The sequence below is a fragment of the Rattus norvegicus genome, chromosome 1, assembly GCF_036323735.1.
Source record: "Rattus norvegicus strain BN/NHsdMcwi chromosome 1, GRCr8, whole genome shotgun sequence".
Lineage (NCBI taxonomy): Eukaryota > Metazoa > Chordata > Mammalia > Rodentia > Muridae > Rattus > Rattus norvegicus.
Window position 1 is genome coordinate 129,855,278 of NC_086019.1, and position 18,012 is coordinate 129,873,289.

Consider the following 18,012-nt stretch of genomic DNA (forward strand, 5'->3'; position numbering starts at 1 on the left):
GAATTACCTGTAGGGATCATCATATCTGCTTAGATACTGCTGGGGAAAGGAATATTCATTCTGTTCTTGAAAACCAGCGTTGAAGTTCAGGGTCTGCCACACTCAGTTCTCTGGTGTCCTACTGTGCAAACCTCAGCTAACATGCCTCCCTAAATACACCTGACCTAAAGTCAGGCTCACAAATTCAAGGCCTGGCTCTGACAGAAACGAGCTGTCCAATTTAAGCAAACTCCTTACGTTTTCTTCTCCCCGGTTTCCCAGTCTTCAGGGCAGTGTTATCACGCCTTCCTGGCTTTTGTGAATATAAAGACTTCAAGAAGCCTGTGCGCTGTGGAGACACACTGTAGATATAGAAGTCAGGTATGAACTCAGGTGTGCTAGAAACACTGGTCTGGGTCTTTCCAGCCTAAACAAGTCAAAAATAGGAGCCACTTCAATACACAATTTTTTTTTCTTGTACGTAACTGGTTGATCTGGCCTATCTTCCTGGGAAGCTATAGCAGCCTCAGAGGTGATCTCCCAACTGAGGACAAACTGAAGGCCAGGTTGGTGGCCTCCTGGCTCCTCCAGGATCCCCACAACCGAGTTGGCTCGCGCCTGCCACCTGGTGTCACAGTCTACCTACTGCCTAGAAACCACGTGTAAGAAAGTGCTTACAACCTAACTACGCACGTTGGTTTCGACCGGCTCTAACCAATACGGACAAGGAAGGCGGGGCAGAGGAAAGCAAAAGCCCAATCACCACCTACTTTCCAAGGAGAAGGTGGGGCTTAGTATTTACCATGTTGGGTTTGTCCGCAGCGCTAATTACTTTTTCCAAAGGCTGCAGGGCTTCACTCCGGCTGGCGTCGCCGCCTCACGCGCCCCTGCTCTGCCGCTACGGTCTTGGGGGCTGCTGGTCCCGAGTACCATGTGTGACGGCACCCTGCTGCCCCCTCTCGTCCTGTCCTTGCTGCTGCTGGTGTGGGGTTTGGACCCGGGCACAGGTAGTGTTCTTAACTAATGCGGCCACCTTCCCGGTGCCTTCCCGAAGCATCCTGGCGCCCGGGTGCCTGGGTGGACTGCTGACAGCATCCCCGGAGGAGGAGAGCGAAGGCCGCGGCCGGAGAACTGGCCTCTGGTTCCCCCTCGACCCCGGGTGCGATCGAGTGGCTTCGCCGGCTTAGAGAGGCCCGGCTCGGGGAGGGAAGGGAGTGCGGGGTCACGGCTGTGCGATACCCACGGAGCCCTGGGAACCCGCGCCGGAGCCGCCGGCAGCCCTGGTGGCCAGGCCGGTGCTGACGCCTGTCCTTTCTCCCCGCAGTTGTCGGCGACGCGGCGGCCGACGTGGAGGTGGTGCTCCCAAGGCGGCTGCGCCCCGACGACGTGCACCTGCAGCTGCTGCCGGGAGCAGCGGGGCTCCGGCAGTGGCGGCGACCGCGAGCATCTCCAGGCGACCCTCGAGCGGGACCGGGAGAGCGCGCCCTGCTGCTGCACCTGCCGGCCTTTGGGCGAGACCTATACCTGCAGCTGCGTCGCGACCTGCGCTTCCTGTCCCCAGGCTTCGAGGTGGAGGAGGCGGGTGTCTCAGGGCGCAGCGGACACCCTGCGGAGCTGTGCTTCTACTCCGGACAAGTCCTGGGCCACCCGGGCTCCCTCGTCTCCCTCAGCGCCTGTGGCGCCGCCGGCGGCCTGGTATTGCCCGCGCCCCCTATGGGTCTGCCTTGCCCAGTCTGTTACTTCTCCTGGGGTGGTCCCGCGGAGGGCTGGGCGGGAGAAGACCTACCTCCCTCCCTATCTCCTTCACTTGGCCTTTCTGACTGTGCCTTCCTAGCAGAGGGAACACAAGGGAAGCCCTGCCATTGTACTGGCTTCTGTTGTGTGCTGAACCTGGCCGAAGTGGGGTTGCATTGAGAAATTAGCTATAGCTCACCTAGAGGAACGAATATGAACCTGATGTTCCCACTCTCTCAGCATCAGCACAGGTGTGCATGTTTTCTGCACGTTATGGGGAAGGAGTAAAGTGTCCATTTCCTCTGTCTGGGGAATGGGGTATCTATGCACCTCTCTTCTGTCCCGTGAGCCTTTTTATACTAGGAGGGGACCCCAGGCAGGCCATGATTAGTCTCACTTTCGTTAGACGAAAGGTAAGACCAAGAGAGGTCCAGTAGTATCTTTATTTCCTTACTCCACAGTAGGCATTTATCTGAATGCACCCTCAGAGAGAACTGCAGGGTACTCACCTGTCCCAGTTGTAAACCCTCCTCTTTTCTTGAAGACCTTGCCTCGCTGTTTTGTTTGAGACAGCCATGACAAGTGCACGGAGAGGCACCGGAAGTTTGGAGTGGTTTTGCTCTCTTTGCGCTCACACTTGAGCACTTGGCTAACGTTGGTGCCCAGCCAAATTCTTCTCTGCTTCTCCAGGGTGCCCCCAAGGAGAGCACGTGGCTGGCAGATGGTTTGCCCCCGAAGAGGCTGGCATCACTCAGAGCATGCGATGTCTCCAATTGTTCTCCTATATCTTGTCACAGCAGATATCTGTGGGATAGTGGTTTCTGATACTGTGTTTTGGCAGCCTGCCCCGGGCCAGAGAAGTTGCCCCTTCACTTATTTTATATCATCACCTACACAACCAGTATTGAAGAGTAAAAGCCCATGGCTCCAAGATTACTTGACGCTCCTGCTCTCTTAGTACTGGGTCAGTGTTGGGGGACCTGTGGATCTAAATTCCTGGGAGCAGCCTGATTTTCAGGAAATTTTTAAGGTCTCATCTGAGGGTATGGTTTACTTTTGTTTGACTGGGAGACATTGGCAGCCTTGGCAAAGGAAAGCAAAGGCGCAGATTGTGGTGGAGCCTGGTAGGTGTTAGTGTGGAACGGGGGCAAAGGGTGTGGGCTGTGGGCGAGGAGGCTCAGATCATTGTAGGACTCGGGTCAGCGCTGTATCATGTTCTGGGAGGGACTCAAAGGCCCACATCATTTCTCCCGTTTTTTTGCCAAAGTGTTTCAAGTCTAGGTCACATCCCTGTACCGTACATAGAAACATCTGAATCCCATTTGCTGCGGTTTCGTGAGTTTCTGGAGAGGTCAGAGTTTATACTTCTTGGTGTAAAGTTTCCAGCGAGGAGCTATCTGTGAAGGAGCCCAGGCTGGAAATCTGGAGAGCACTGATGTAAAGTCCTCCCAGAGTGTTTGCTGAGCCTCCTCTCACAGGGCGGCCGAGCCAACTTTTCAGGAAGACTGCACTGCCCCTTGGCACCATGTGAGGGCGCTGTGCCTTAGAGAAAGGAACCCAGCCAAGACTGAGTTCACCCCAGCCAGTTGCGGGTGGACTTCTAAGTCTTGGGATTTTTCAATTCCAGTTTGAGGAGACACTGCTGTTGTTTGGTCTGTCTTATTCATCCTGTTCGTGCAAGCTGCACATTGGACACTCTCCTCGGGTACACGTAGGCAGAGGCAGAGAGCAGGAGAGCAGGAGGGAAGGGACGTGTGGCTGGGAGCTGGTCTCTTAGCGACAGGGTGATCCTGAGACACAGAGGAAAGTCTATGACCTTAAGCTACCTGAGATTGCCCTGTACCCCATCTTTGGCTTGGTTGTCCACCCATGTGGGTGGTATAGTTGTGCTAGGACCTTTGACAAGGGTAGAAGCTCTCTGAAGCGTGAAGTTGCATGTATGTTTGCCGGGATAGTCTCAGGATCGTAGGGAGCATGGTCCAGAAGATAGCTCTTGGTAGCTTTTGGGTGGGCGCACTCCAAAAGCCTTCTTGTATTGAAAGAATCATGTTGAGCAGGGATTGGCAGGCTTTTCCCAGAAAGGAGCGGAAAGTGAGTATTTTACACATTACGAGCCATCTAGTCTCAGCCGTATCTTCTCAATGCTGCCCTTTCTGAGTGACAGCACCTATGGGAGGCGTATAAACATGTGCGTGTGGCTTTGCTCAACCTACTCTATCCTGGATGCTGGGTAGGATTTTGATCGTTAGTATGTTTCGGCATGACTAATGTCTACAAATGGCTGTGTCTTCACAGGGGCAGGCGTAGCATGTGCTCTGTCTGTCTTCCTGGCATTTGTGCTGTCTGTGCTGTCTGTGCTGGGAGTCTGTTTAAAGGGAGCAGCTACATTACCAGGATGGAGCACTGCTCAATTGTTTATAGGGCACAGAGTATAACTCACCCCCTTCCCCCTGTGTTGGCAGCAGGCAGAGGCGTGGGCCTGTGGTGTTTCCCCTTCTCTGTCTTATCAGGCAGAGTTATGCCAGCTGCACTTTTTGGATCTTCAAAGACCCCAGGCCCAAGGATTAATTGTTTTCTGTTTCTGCTGCCTCGTTTTATTTACATTTCGCGGAGTCTTTAGATGTAGCGTAGTTTTGGAAGGATTCCTGTAACCATGGGATCGGAAAGCAATGAGCTTTAGGCTAGTGGGGAAGGTATGGCTCCTAATGAATTTACCCCAAGCCCCCTGTGACTAGCACCAGTGATGCAAGTGCGGAGGACCAGCAGAATTCCAAATTGAACTTCTGTGGATAGACAGGGCAGTGGGGGCAGGGGAGGCAAGCTCCAGGGAGAGAAAGAGTGTCAATTGTAGGAAAGGCTCTTCATGGCTTTCCTGAAGTGAGTAGGTGAAATGACTGTTAGGAATGGGCAAGGAAGGCTGCCACTGGTCTACTGAAGCTCTGCAGATCTGAATCTCTTTGCCAAGGATGTGTGGCCTGCAGGGAGGGGTACACTATATGGAAGCTGTGGGGGCAGAGAGGACACAAAATCATTCTGACTGTGGAACTTTAAGTAGCCAGGTGCATTTCCAAGGCCATCCCAGAAGGACCAAGAAGAATAGAGTGTCCCTATGCAAATGTCTATGCAAATTAGACACCAAGTTAGTTATCTTGGTGACCACCTTTGCTCTCACTGGTTAGCAAAGACAGCACCATTTTTGTGACCCACCATGGGTGGGGGCGGGTGATGGGAGGTGCCTTTTCCAGTCACCTGTAGAGTTCTTGCAGTTCTCTTGGAGCCTTTAGAGAGCACACACTTTGGTTTTCAGTGGGGGAAGTGTGTGTAGATAGAAGAGGATGGAGACTGAGACTTCTTCCTAGCCAGTGAGTTCTCCAGCAGCGGCTGAGGTGAGAGAGGCTGGCGGTGTTGATCTAAGGAGCAAGCGCAGCTGGCAGTCACATGGCCCTTGGAATCAGGAGACAGGGTTGAGTCGCTGGCCTTGCACTTTACGAGATAGCGTTATCCAGCTGTCTGTGGTTGGTCCGCTATTAGATTGCCCAGTTTTCTAATGCAAACTCTCTTAGTCAAGTGTAACTGGGTAGGACTTAGTTCGGGCAAAATTCTTAGGGTATGATAACTACTCAGACAGGATCAGAGAGACTAAGCTGCCTCATTATCATTATGTAAATTATTACTATAGTGACACAGGTACCGTGCATTCATATCACTGAAGAACAGGTAGTGTAAAGCATAAATGGGCTGGGAAATACGGGGCACATTCTGAGGTCTCTGTAAAAGGCAACAGCTGAGTGGATGCAAAGAGGCAAGACTATAGGAAGAAGGGGAAAAGATTGCTGTGAACTTTGAAACTGACGATGGAATAATTACAGAGAAGCTGACCAGAAAATTCCAAGGCCTCTGGCCTCCTCTAGAAAGATCATTCGCACAGCTTTCCTGGGACCTCTTCTCTTTTGACCTCTCTTCCCCTCTGTGCTCTTTGCACTTGTGATTGTAGAGTTCAGGAGCTTCACCCACCTACAGCTTTCCAGAACTTTCCAGAACCTCTCAGGATGCCAGGCTCTGACTTTGTTCTGAACATGGCTTAGGAGGGGGCTCAGATTTCTCTCTGGAATTCTGCCAAGTGGCATCATTTTTTTCTAGAAAGAAAAACTCAAGGAGGGATGATGACCCAGAGTCCTCTTTAACTGCATTCTTATGTGCGCCTACCTGTGTGTCTGTTCATGTGTGTTTGCATCTTTGTGTGTATATGTATGAATATATGTATATATGATGTATGTATATATGTATGTATGTGTATGCATGCTGAGATCACATGCCCTCCCCTTTACACAAGTTCTGAGAATCACACTCAGGTCTTCATGCTTGCTACGCTATCTCCCCGCTAAGCTAGCTCCCCAGCACTGACTGCATTCTTTTTTTTTATTATTCATTTATTATATATAAGTACACTGTAGCTGTCTTCAGACACACCAGAAGAGGGCATTGGATCTCTTTACAGATGGTTGTGAGCCACCACGTGGTTGCTGGGAATAGAACTCAGGTCCTCTGGAAGAGCAGTCGGGGCTCTTAACCATTGAGCCATCTCTCCAGCCCCACTGACTGCATTCTTAAAGCATATTCACTGAATGCCGAATGGCAGCAATAACCTGACCTTAGCTGTGAGTGACAGGAAATGGCTCTGCAACCTTTATATCTGAAACAGTCACCATCACTGCCTGGTCTTTCTCGGGGGGAGGGGATATACACTTTTCTGCTCAGGAATGAAAATGCACGGTGAGAAAAACTGCCCAGGCATTTGAGACTGTGACCGTGAGTGAGTCCTTAACTCTTTTGAAGCTCTCCTCACTTGAAGCCATCTGAAGGATAAAGGACGTTGGCCTTGCCCTGCTGTTGACGGAATAGAATAAGATCTATCCGTGAAATCTTTCAGGGAGAGCCTGGCTTATTAAGGCATTAAAACCGGGTTTCTCCTATAACCCTATGGGTGATTTCCAGTTATGGATCAACCAGTCAGCACAGTTGATCGAACGAACCACCTTTCTACACCTGCCATGTGCAGAACGCTTGGAGAAGGCCCCACCGAGCCTCAGAGACAAATGTGACACAGCCGTGTCTCAGAAGATGGTCCCCATGTGTGTAGAAGGAAGGCTCGCTGCAGCCTTTGGGGAAGATGAGCCCGAGGATTGAGAGAAGATTCTGGAAGATGGAAACAAGCCAGGCAGGGCAGAGGCAGTGGATCACATGTTCTAGGACGGAAGAGTTATGGCCAAGAGCTGCCAAGGCTGGGTCCTCCCAAGTTGAGTTGGTAGTTGGGTAGGGTAGGGTGGGCTATTTAGGAGATGCCGGGAGATGAACTGAATGGACATGTTAGGATGTGAGGGTACAACAGATACCGATCTGCAGCATGTGAAACTTCCCATAGAACAGTGGTTCTCAGCTCTGAGCTGAGCAGAGACCCTGCTGGGCTGGTTAAACTGACTGCTGAGCCCTACCCCTTCTTGTGGGCCTTTGTGGGTGCTCCTGCTGCTGCTGTTGGCCCAGGTTTACTCTTGGACCAAATGGTGACAGAGGACTTTGTAACAGTTGTCTGGGGCATCTTGGTGAGAACATAGTCGGGGAGGGGACAAGAGGAGGGACCTTTGGGATGGCATGCTCAGGCCTTTGATGGAGGAGATGACCATGGGAAGGATGGCAGCCACACCAGGGAGTCTTCACAGAGAGCTTGCGGTCCTTTACAGCTATCTGACTGTGGTAAACAGAAATGGAGAGACCAGCAAAGGGCCTCACATTCTGAGGCGGAAGCTAGCATTAGAAAGACCTAGAATCTGGATTCAGGAGTTTCACATTTGCAGATGTGGTCCCAAGACTGAGGGTTCAGGTTGGGAAGGCCCTCATGTCTGTGTGTACTGGGCGGAGGTCAGGAAGGCCTCATGTTCTAGTTGGCTTAGTAGGATCTGTCAGTTTCTGCACCTCTCAGCACACCAGCCAAACCCCTGCACACATAGAACATGAGGGCGTTTTCAACCTCCACCCTGCACACACTGACATGACCAGAGACAGCATAGGCCAGAGAATCCCTACATAGCCCTTGGCATCACCCTGCAGCGATACAGCCAACAAGTCATGGGATGGCCCAAGTTCCAAATCCAGGTGCTTCTAGATATCAAAGTCAAGCCCTGAGGTGGCTTGAATCTCCACATCCTGTTAAAAGCTAGCATGATAGATCCATGGCTATTCACCAAATTTCCTGGTGAGCTGGCTATCCCCTCCCAAAGCAGGGCCTGGATGTCAGGGCTCTTCATGTACTAAGCATCATGTAGCTGGGGAGGGCAACTCCCAGGTAAGGGCATTATGGGATATCTAGTTTAGTGATATCTCGGCCAATCCATTCAGTTTCTCTAGGAACTATGACTGACGTGGCAGACTTGAGAAAAATCAGGAAGGATAGTTCTGATCCTGCCTCAGTGGGACTATTTGATCGTAAAAATGTCTCATAACATGGTGTCTTGGACTGCTGGAAGTGAGGGGTGGGGGAAGGAGTGGAGGGAAGGGAAAGATAAGGAGGGCTGGAGACCACTTAAGGGTAAGAGTGTGAGTGGGGGACACAAATGGCATGCATTCTTTTGACACAGATTGTACATATTCATGGGGCATCAGAGAATCTTATTACCGGACCTGTGCAGGTAGGGTGAGTGTTAGAATTAACCCCTTGTATGGCGAGGCACCAAATGACTCTTTTACAGGGGTCACATATCAGATTCACACATTAGGATTCATAACGGTAGCAAAATTACAGCTATGAAGTAGCAACAAAACAATTTTATGGTTGGGGGTCCCCACTACATGAGGAGCTGTGTTAAAGGGTTGCAGCCTTAGGAAGGCTAAGTGCCTAAATGCCCTAAATGATGAGACCCGGGGTGGGGGTGTGTTTCCATGGCTAGCCCACAGGCTGGAAAGTTTATGTAGCTATTTCTCTCACATCCTCGTCCTGGTCGTGTCTGTTCGAAGGTAAGGTTCCAAGAGGAACGAAACTGCCCCCTGAAGTACCATCCCTCCAGGCCTGTTCTCTTCCTGCCCCAGTAGAAGAAAAGCTGAATGCAGGATTCCCTTTCCCCCAAAAGATGCCCTGAAAAAAATCCTTTCACTAAAGTAAGAGATTTTTACTATGTGTATGAAGGGTTTGCCACCAGACCGGGATCTCTAGCTCTGAAACCTTGCATCCGGTTGACCGCTCCGTGATTTTCACACACTACATGGGAAGAGTTACTGACTTTGGAAGTGCTGGGGACTGGAGTGGTTTTGGCTTCCTACAGTCAGAGTACTTCCAGAAGAACCCAGCCTTCATCAGAGTTGAGGGCCAATTATTACAGAAGGCGTATTTGGCACTCAGGCCTCTGCGCTGCCCACCCCTTTACACTCTCTGAGAATCCCAGTGAGCAAACTCGAGTTTTCGCCTCCAAGTGGGGTCGGGGGTGTTGAAGCTGTGTTGTCCTGCAGGTCACACAGTGCCACTCTGAGACTGTCTCATTTACACAGTACAGTCTGTGAGTCGGTCTTGGCAAAGGTTCTAACAAAATGGGCACCTCAAACGCTGCTTGGAGCTGGGAGTATGGCTTCACACTGCATGTTGGGAAGGATTCCGGGTTGTTGAGGAGCTGATCTGATCTTCTCTTCCCATGTGGAACCTAACTATCTCAACAAAGCACATCTTAAAGATGGTCCCCGGCTTGAGGTAAGCTGCAGTGTTATTCCGAGGAGAGTATTCTCAAACTGCCCACCAGACCAGCACTGTCTGTCATTCTTGGGGGACTTGATAGAAGGGCACATTGTTGAAACTAACCCAAAGTTTCTAGGTGATTCTGCTACATAGGGCTTGAACCCCTGCGTCAGTACGATGTAGTTTTTTCTTTGTGAGATGTGCACATGCTTTGGGGGTCAGAGGTCAGTCCTGGCTGTCCTTAGATACTGTATACTTTGTTTATTTTTTTATTTTATTTTTTTTTATGAGACGTGGTCCCAATCTGGCCTGAAACACACCAAGTAGGCTACACTGACTGGCTACTGAACCCAAGGGACACCCTCCTGTGTCTGCCTCCTCTCCAGGGTTGGAATTGTATCATACCTAGCTCTCATAGCATTTGCATCATACCTGGCTCTCACGCTTCTGTGGCAAGCTCTTTACCTACCATGGCTTTAGAAATGGAAGGTGGTGAGGATGTATGTGTATATGCTTGGCTCCCTGTAGTGGGTCCACTCAATCTGGATCTGTGCTGGCTCAGGCCGACCTGAACTGCGTGTCTCAGGAGAGGGAATGCTGCAAGGATCAGCGCTCAGAGCGGAATGGAATATTTCACCCTTGGCCGGTTCAGCTTCTCGGGGGTGGGGGTGTGGGGGGTTGCCTTGTTTGGCAGCCTCAGATAAGGAAGGACAGTCAGTCAACAGCAGGCATCCCAGGCAGGGAGGACCAGCTGCTTCAAGGCAGTCAGCCTTGCTTCCAGGGAAAGTCCTCTGCGTACCCCTCCATTAACATTTACACTACTGAAATGACAAATTAGCCTGGGCGTGTTGGTGCACATTTTTAATCCCAGCACTCTGGAGAGTTCTGAGAGTTCTACACCAGCCAGGGAGACTCTGTCTCAAAAAGAGAGAGAGAAAAAAAATTGACAAATTAAAAATGCTAGTTTTTAGGTTTTTCATTCGATTCATGAGTCTTATTAGGTAGCAAGTATTTACACTCGCTGTTAAGACGGCCATGATTTATCTTTAGGCTCATTTACAAATGTGATTTTTCACTTTAAATATTCAGGACTGTCTTGGAAATTTAACATTCAATTTCATTTTCAAGTTCTTTGGGCTATTTGAAATTAAGCCATTCACTAGTTTGGGATGACATAAACCATTCCTCTCGGCCTGACAACCCCGCTTTATAAATACAGGCAGGCCTGAGGCCTCTTTACACACCCTGATAATGTTTTTAAGATGACCCTTTAAAATTAGTATACGAAACCCATCAGACACTCTTTTGGTTTCTCTTAAATGCTGCAAGTGTGTGGTGGAAATTCGTAAGTCATCCTTCACTCCCTAATAATTAGTACTACACATGGGAATGGTTCCTTTGTCTTGGTGTTTCCTTTTAAATACCCTCAAAGGACAAGACACATCCCCACTAGGAATACAGCGTTCTGGCCCAGCAGTTGGAAAGCTGCTTCCACAGTGGCTCACCACACCCACTTTGCACTTTGGAGAGAGATTCTCATTTATCCCACACTAGGCTCACACTCTTAATCCTCCTGCTTCAGTCTCTCAAGAGCTGGGATTATGAGTGTGTACCACCACATCTAGCTCCAATAGAGCACTGAGATTTATTTAATGTGTATAGCCGTTTTGTTTGCATGTGTGTTTGTGCACCAGAGGTACACAGTACTCAAGGAGGCCAGAAAAGGGGTTAGATCCCCTGGAATGGGAGGTAACAGACAGTTGTGAGCCACCATGTGGGTGCTGGGAGCCAAACCCAGGTCCTCTGCAAGAGCAACTGCTCATAGCCCCTTAGCTGAGGCAAGCCACCTCTCCAGCCCCTCAGATGGGTTTGTAAGGGGGTGCGTTTTAGGTCTTCATATATAGCTCAGAGTACTTGACAAGCATGTCACGATTCATGCAAGGGCTAGGTTCAACCCCAGCATCTCTCTCTCTCTTTCTCTCTCTCTTTCTCTCTCTCTCTCTCTCTCTCTCTCTCTCCCTCCTTCCCTCCCTCCCTCCCCCCTCCCCCCCCTCTGTGCCCGTGTGCATCCACATGCATATGTGTGAGTATAAGAGAGAGGAGGGAGGGATGGAGAGAGAGATTAAATGATGCAGGGCTCGCAAGATGGCCTAGTGGGTAAAGATGCCTACCAACAAGCTTAACATGGTAGAAGGAAAGAACTGACTCCCAAGAGTTGTCCTTGACCTTCTCGTGCACACTACAGTGCACTTTTATGTGTGTATGCATAAATGCCTGCACGTGTGTGTGTGTGTGTGTGTGTGTGTGTGTGTGTGTGTGTGTGTTCTCGCGCCATCTTTTCTGAAAGCAGGCTTGGAAAATAGATACTGGTGATGTTGGCATCCCATAGCAGGTCCAACCCCACTGTGCTGGTTTCCTGTCAAGTTGACACAAGCTAGGGTCATTTGGGAAGAGGAACTCTCAACCGAGAAAATGTTCCGTGAGATTGACCCTGTAGGCAAGTCTGTAGGGCGTTTTCTTAATTAGTGATTGATTGGGGGAGGGCCCAGCCCACTGTGGGTGGTGCTACCCTCCGGCTGGTGGTCCTGGGTTCTATAAGAAGGCGGGCTGAGCAAGCATGGTCTCCCCAGCCGTTCCTATCCCAGCTTCTCATGTGGGTGCTGTGATCTGTAAGGTGAAATAAACCCTTTCCTACCAAGTTGACTTTGGCCATGGAGTATTATCACAGCAATAGGAACCTTCTCTAAGACACCCACCCATCCGACCTCCCAACATAACTGCTCCGTGGGATACTTTTACGTCAGCTGGAGACCGTCGTGGGGCTCAGCAGTAGATGGAAGCACGAGCCCAGATGTGGCAAACCAAAGCACAGCCAGTGTACTGCTGGGGCCATGAGCGTGAGTGAACGAAGATGACCAATGTCTTGTCTTCTCCTTTCTGGGCAGGTTGGCCTCATCCAGCTCGAGCAGGAGCTAGTGTTCATCCAGCCCCTCAACAACTCAGGGGGCCCATTCAGCAGAAGAGAGCATCTGATCAGACGCAAGTGGTCCTCTACCTCCGGCCTAGCTACCAAGGTCGAGGGACCCAGGCAGCACTGCAAAGTAGTGACAGGTGAGTCTAGACAGCAGAGGGGTTGGGGCAAAGCACACACACAGCTGACACTCTGTGGGTCACACGGGCTGAAGTCATAAGGGAGGACTCCACACGTGTGACACTTTGCACAGTCACGTGTCACGCGATGGCAGGGCCACGATTCTGAGAAGGATTTTATTAGTCGAACGAACATCACAGGGTTACACACTTCGATTAAGATGACTACAGTGTCACCAGGTGGTAGAATCTTATAGGACCACAGCTGTATTTGTCATCTGTTGTTAATAGAAACAGTGTTACTGGCATCTGAGGATATTTTGGAAGCCGCGCTATTGTCCCCAAAGCCACTCTTTCTTTGGCGTATGTTAGTGTTAACATTTCATGCGTAACTGCCCTTTGAAAAAAGTTTTATTTCTGCAAGGAATGCAGGCTCGCCTTGGAATGGAGCCTTAGTTTTCTGTTTTGTTTTTCCATGTCAGGGTTTCTCTGTGTAGCCCTGGCTGGCCTGGAACTTGGTTTGTAGACCAGGCTAGCCTTGAATTCAGAGATCCATCTGCCTCTTACTCTTGAGTGCTGGGGTTAAAGGTGTGCACCATTATGCCTGGCCTCAGAGCCTTAGTTTTAAGCATTAGGAAGAAGTAGATAGCAGAACACCTATCACAAAGCACCTAGTCGGCAGCATAGCTGGGTTACAATGTTCCCTACTCTGATGAGAGCCCCTTATGGGCTTTCCTGCTGTTTTATATGCTAGGCCCCAGCTTTGGAAGCTGTAATCAGAGTTGCTTGGACAACCCATGAAGCCTGGACCAGCAGCATCTGCATCATATGGGAACTTTTCGGTCTATATGACCTCTGGCCTCTATCAGACCTGCAGTGTCTAGAGGGCCACAGCTTGGTCTGGCCACTGGGGATTTAGATACCTGATCTGGTGTGAAAACCACCACTGAAAAAAGTGCCATTTAGGGAACTGGGGAGATGGCTTAGTTGGTAAAGCTCATGGCACACAATCATGAAGCCCTAGAACCCACATAAAGAGCAGGGTATGGAGGTGCACAACTATAACCCCAGCACTGAGGAGCAGGGAGAGGTAGATTCCTGGGCATGGTCAGCCAGCTAGCCTTGCTGAATTGGTAAGTGTCAGACACAGTGAGAGAATGTCTCAAAATGTAAGGGAGTTTACTAAGCCAAACTGCCCTCCAGCATCCATGCATACTCATGCACCCATATACACACATGTAGACACATTGAATACGAGCATGTATACACACACCCCCAGTGTCATTTCCCTAGCCGTTCTCTCATATCCTGAGCTAATTTGTCTGAGGTGTGACTTTGGTGTCAGGGTTTAAAAACGTGACATGGAGTTTGGGTCCATTCAGCACCTCCATTTGAACAACTGTGGGCTGTCAGGTATTTAAGCGTATCTCCTGGTGCTGTATCACTAGCGGCGTGCCTGAAAATGTTCCCTGGAAAAGTGGGCTAACCTGCATCTTCAAAGGTAGTGCTTCTCCCTGGCTGGGGTCCGCTTTCCTTGTTCAGAGTTTATCTTGCTACAGAGATGTACTAGGGCTCTGTTTGGTGTTCTAGTTTCCTTGGAAATAAGTCAGGGTTTCTTTGCAGTCCAGCTCAGTCATTGCCTGAGGCTTGTTGTTTGTTTCACTTCTTAAGCTGTCTGCCTGTTCTGGGAGGGTTAGCAGCGAACCAGATGAGTGAGTCCAAGGAGAGACTGCTGCCCCAATTACAGAGTTTTTCTTAATTGCTGTCCACACCCTTAACAAATGTTGGGAACACAGACCTCAGTGTAACATTAATAGTCACTAAAGTGCCCTTTAATGGGATTCAGGGGTTTTTGACTCATGGGTATGAACTTTATAGGTCAGTTTCATTGGATCATTTACTCCCCCACCCCCGCCCGTTATCTGCTTTATAGTGAACAGCTAATAATTGTTTGTCCACGTTTGTGTGCTGTCTGCAGCTGACCTGTGCACATGGGTTCAGAGGCTGTGACTCTGCTCTGCTCTTTCTCAGTCCTGGTGGTGTGTTGGCATCACCTGGAGAGCTTGGCCAACTGCTCATATCTACATGCTTTAGCTGGTCTGGAGCATAACCTGAGCATCTGACCATGGAACAGTCCCCCAGGTGGTTCTAACGTTTGCCCGGTGATAAATACCACCCACGAGCAGGGATGCTCAAACCTTTGATGTTGGGATATGATGTCAATCTATAAGCGCATTCAGAAGATCCATAGCTATCCTGCCATGCACGTGGCCTGCAGGCTGGATGCTCAGAAAGCTGCAACTGTGGGCCACTGAGGGCAAATTTCCTCAGCTGAGAACCATCACACAGGGCCACACAGTGACGTGAAGGGCAGATGGGCTTTATTCCGTCTCACTCAAGTGAGCACCCATCAGCTGCCAGTCTGTGACCTGCAGCCCAGAATGTCTGCCAGTGAGCTAATGGGATGTTTATCTGATGACCTGCTTCTATCCTCTTTGAGGGAGCAATAACTGGAATTGCTGAGCAAATAACAAATGGTGCTTGTGTTTGCGTTTTTGTGCTCCCAGCTAATTTTGGAACACATTCTGAGACTGTTTAGCCATTAATGGAGGACATAAAATGGGGAGTCGGGGTGGGGCAGATGTGGTAGAGACTAAGTTAACTGCTGCTATGCAGGCTGCAGAGAAATCCCGGAAGCCTTTCCTTCCCTTCCCCCAAGACCTATACCAGCTTCCTCTGTGGTGTGGGAGCACTTGGATGTGACTGCAGGTTACACATGAGGCAGGGGAGTGACACTGAAGACAGAAGTATACCATGCTTGAGCTCCTTTTTGTTTTGCATGCTATCCTCGTTCCACACTTGTGCTGTGTTGAGAAGGATGTTGGCCTTTTACTGGCCTTAGCTAATAAGACTTTTCTTACTTGGATTAGCTTTCTAACCCTACGCTTTAGAACTTGGAGAAAATTAACTTCCTGGCACACTAGCAAAGTACATTCTTGAAGTTTTCTATATAGGTTGATCAGATTAATCCCAGAGGAACATGGTCTATCTAGATGAAGTAAATGGCTATAGGTTTCACTATGGTGAACCTATATTGACCCTTTACTGCTTGGTCCCTAGACTTGACTGCCCTGACTGGCTCCTCCAGGTGAAGAGGAATCTAACAGGTCTACCCCCAATCACTGGACCTACTTGAGAGATGAATGTCAGTACCTATCTAGTAGCTCGTGTCGGGACAGGATAGAAATAGAGGGACCAACACAGCCAGTGGTCACCGGGAGGGGGAAAAACCACCTGCCCAGAGGTACAATTGGGCTTGCATTTCTGGGAAACTCTAGTGGGCCCCTGGTAAAGGTCTTAAGAGGCTGATTCTTTTCCTTTCTAGGCAAAGCTCTTTTAGAGCTCTGTACACTGTTTCAGTCATGAAATAAAACTCTTGTTTGCAATACGGCAAGAAAATATGGAATCTGCAAACTTTTTTTTTTTTTAATTTTGGGTTCAGTCACGAAGGCCTTTGGCTATTTTGGATAGATGAGATGGTACTTCAGATATGTGGAAATGTTCTTTGAATTTTAAAATTCAAGGTTTTGTCTTTCTTCTATGCTTGCCTGACTTCTTTATTGTCATCAGTGTCACATGAAGGCAGCAGGAGTCAAGGGGAAAAAGCAAGTTTACAGTGGGCTGTTTTAAAAAGGGGAATTCTGTCACAGTTTTGAGCAAAGTAGTGAGCTCATTAGAATATAAATCTGCTCCAGAGTGGGAGCCTCACAGACCTCCTGAGGTATGTCTACAAAGTTCTGTTATCATTTCTTTGTGAACCCATTATTGTTTTCTAGTATTGTCTTGTGCACATATAGTAATAAAAGTCATTGTTGATGAGTATCTAGAAGACAGCACAACTTTTCAGAAATTTTTTATTGCTAATTGGTATACAAATTTGCATGTCTAATCATCCATATATATGCTAATACATAGCTGGCCAGGACTTGGGCTTTATTTCAACTATGATTTATTAGTGATAAACCGAGGTGATCAGACTGGCTTAAATTACAAACATTGGCCTGAGCCTACAGGGTTGGTGGGTGAAGCAGGAGGCTGGGCTTCAGGTTATGCTTGTCCTGGCTCATCTTTCTGTAATCCCTGAGTTCTCAGAAGACAGAGGCAGCTCCCACGAAGGCTAAGGCCTTCTACTAACTGGGATTTGAGGCAGGCCAGCCTGCATTACTGTCAGTTCGCCACTGCATTCAGATATATGGAATCAGCATCACATCTGCTTTGGGGAGAGCATAGCTCCCATTTCCCAGGTGACCGTGGACCTGCACTCTGCCTGCTGTCCCTGGATTGACCTCCTGCAGGCCACTACAATCTAGGCCAGCATATGGTTGTGTAGATTTATATGGTGCTCTACCTTGGCCAAAGCCAACTTTCCAGTCCCACAGTTGATATATGACCACTTCCTTCCTGTTTGCACAGTGAATAACTTGAGCTGATCAGTCCTCTTGTCCACCTGGACCAGGGAGAAGAGTGACAGCTAACCCTTGCTCACTTGGGAAGGGCTAACTCCTCTGAGATCACTTCCTCTAGACCAGTGGTTCTTAGCCTGGGGAACTGAAGGACCCTGTCACTGGTCGCCTAAGACCCTCAGAAATATCAGATTTTTGCATTAGGATTCACGGCAGTAGCAAAATTACAGCTATGAAGCAACAAAGAAAGTAATTTTATAGGTGGGGGTCACCACGATATGAGGAACTGTGTTGAAGGGTCTCAGCACTAGGGAGGCAGAAAACCACTAGTCTTGACTTTGAGATGTTAACTCACTGGTGAGGTTTTAATAATAATAATAATAATAATAATAATAATGATAATGATAATAATAGTAATATTTTCTGACTTTGCTCGGTGTTCATTGTTGGGAACGGTGGCCTTCTATGTTCTGTATCTTGTCTGCAATAGGAAATGGATGGGGACGGGGGAGGGGGTGGCTCAGCAGGCAAAGCCTTTGTCATGAAAGAATGAGGGGTGGAGATCAGATCCCCAGCACCCACGCTGAGGCTGGGTGGGCTTGGTAGCCTGCAAGACTAGCTGTACTGATGAGCTCTGGGTTCGAGTGAGAGATCCTGCCTCATGTACAAGGTGGAGAGCAAAAGATACCCTATGTCACTTCTGTCCTCCCCATTCACGTGCATAGACATACATGTACACTCTTTCACATGTATCCACACGCGTGCAAATATGCACATATTCCATACTATACATATGCCAAAAATGGTATTAAATCTGCTACTTTGAGTTTCCCCAGCTCAGTATTTTATGTACCTATTTGCATATAATTTGCAAAATGTTTTTCCACAAACACTCATTGCAGATTCTAATGTTTAATAATTACTATGCCACAAGAAACAGAAGGAAGACTTGTGCTAGAAGCTCAATTCTGGTTCCAGCTAGTTAGTGAGACTTAACAAATTTCCATCTCTGTCTCTGGCTGCTGGGAC

General features: G+C 49.0%; 1 protein-coding gene across 2 annotated transcripts in view; it reads left to right on the plus strand.

The window, feature by feature from the left end:
* The first annotated feature begins 784 nt into the window (after positions 1 to 784).
* Adamts17 (ADAM metallopeptidase with thrombospondin type 1 motif, 17) overlaps positions 785 to 18,012 on the plus strand; it is a 322,369-nt gene continuing 305,141 nt past the window's right edge. The window contains exons 1-3 of one of the 2 annotated variants that reach the window (XM_039094338.2): positions 785 to 986; positions 1,304 to 1,674; positions 12,376 to 12,541. In XM_039094338.2, the coding sequence (XP_038950266.1) occupies positions 911 to 986; positions 1,304 to 1,674; positions 12,376 to 12,541 (613 nt within the window). In that variant the 5' untranslated portion in view covers positions 785 to 910. The remainder of the gene's footprint in view (positions 987 to 1,303; positions 1,675 to 12,375; positions 12,542 to 18,012) is intronic. The other variant, XM_218753.11, reaches the window with a different exon arrangement.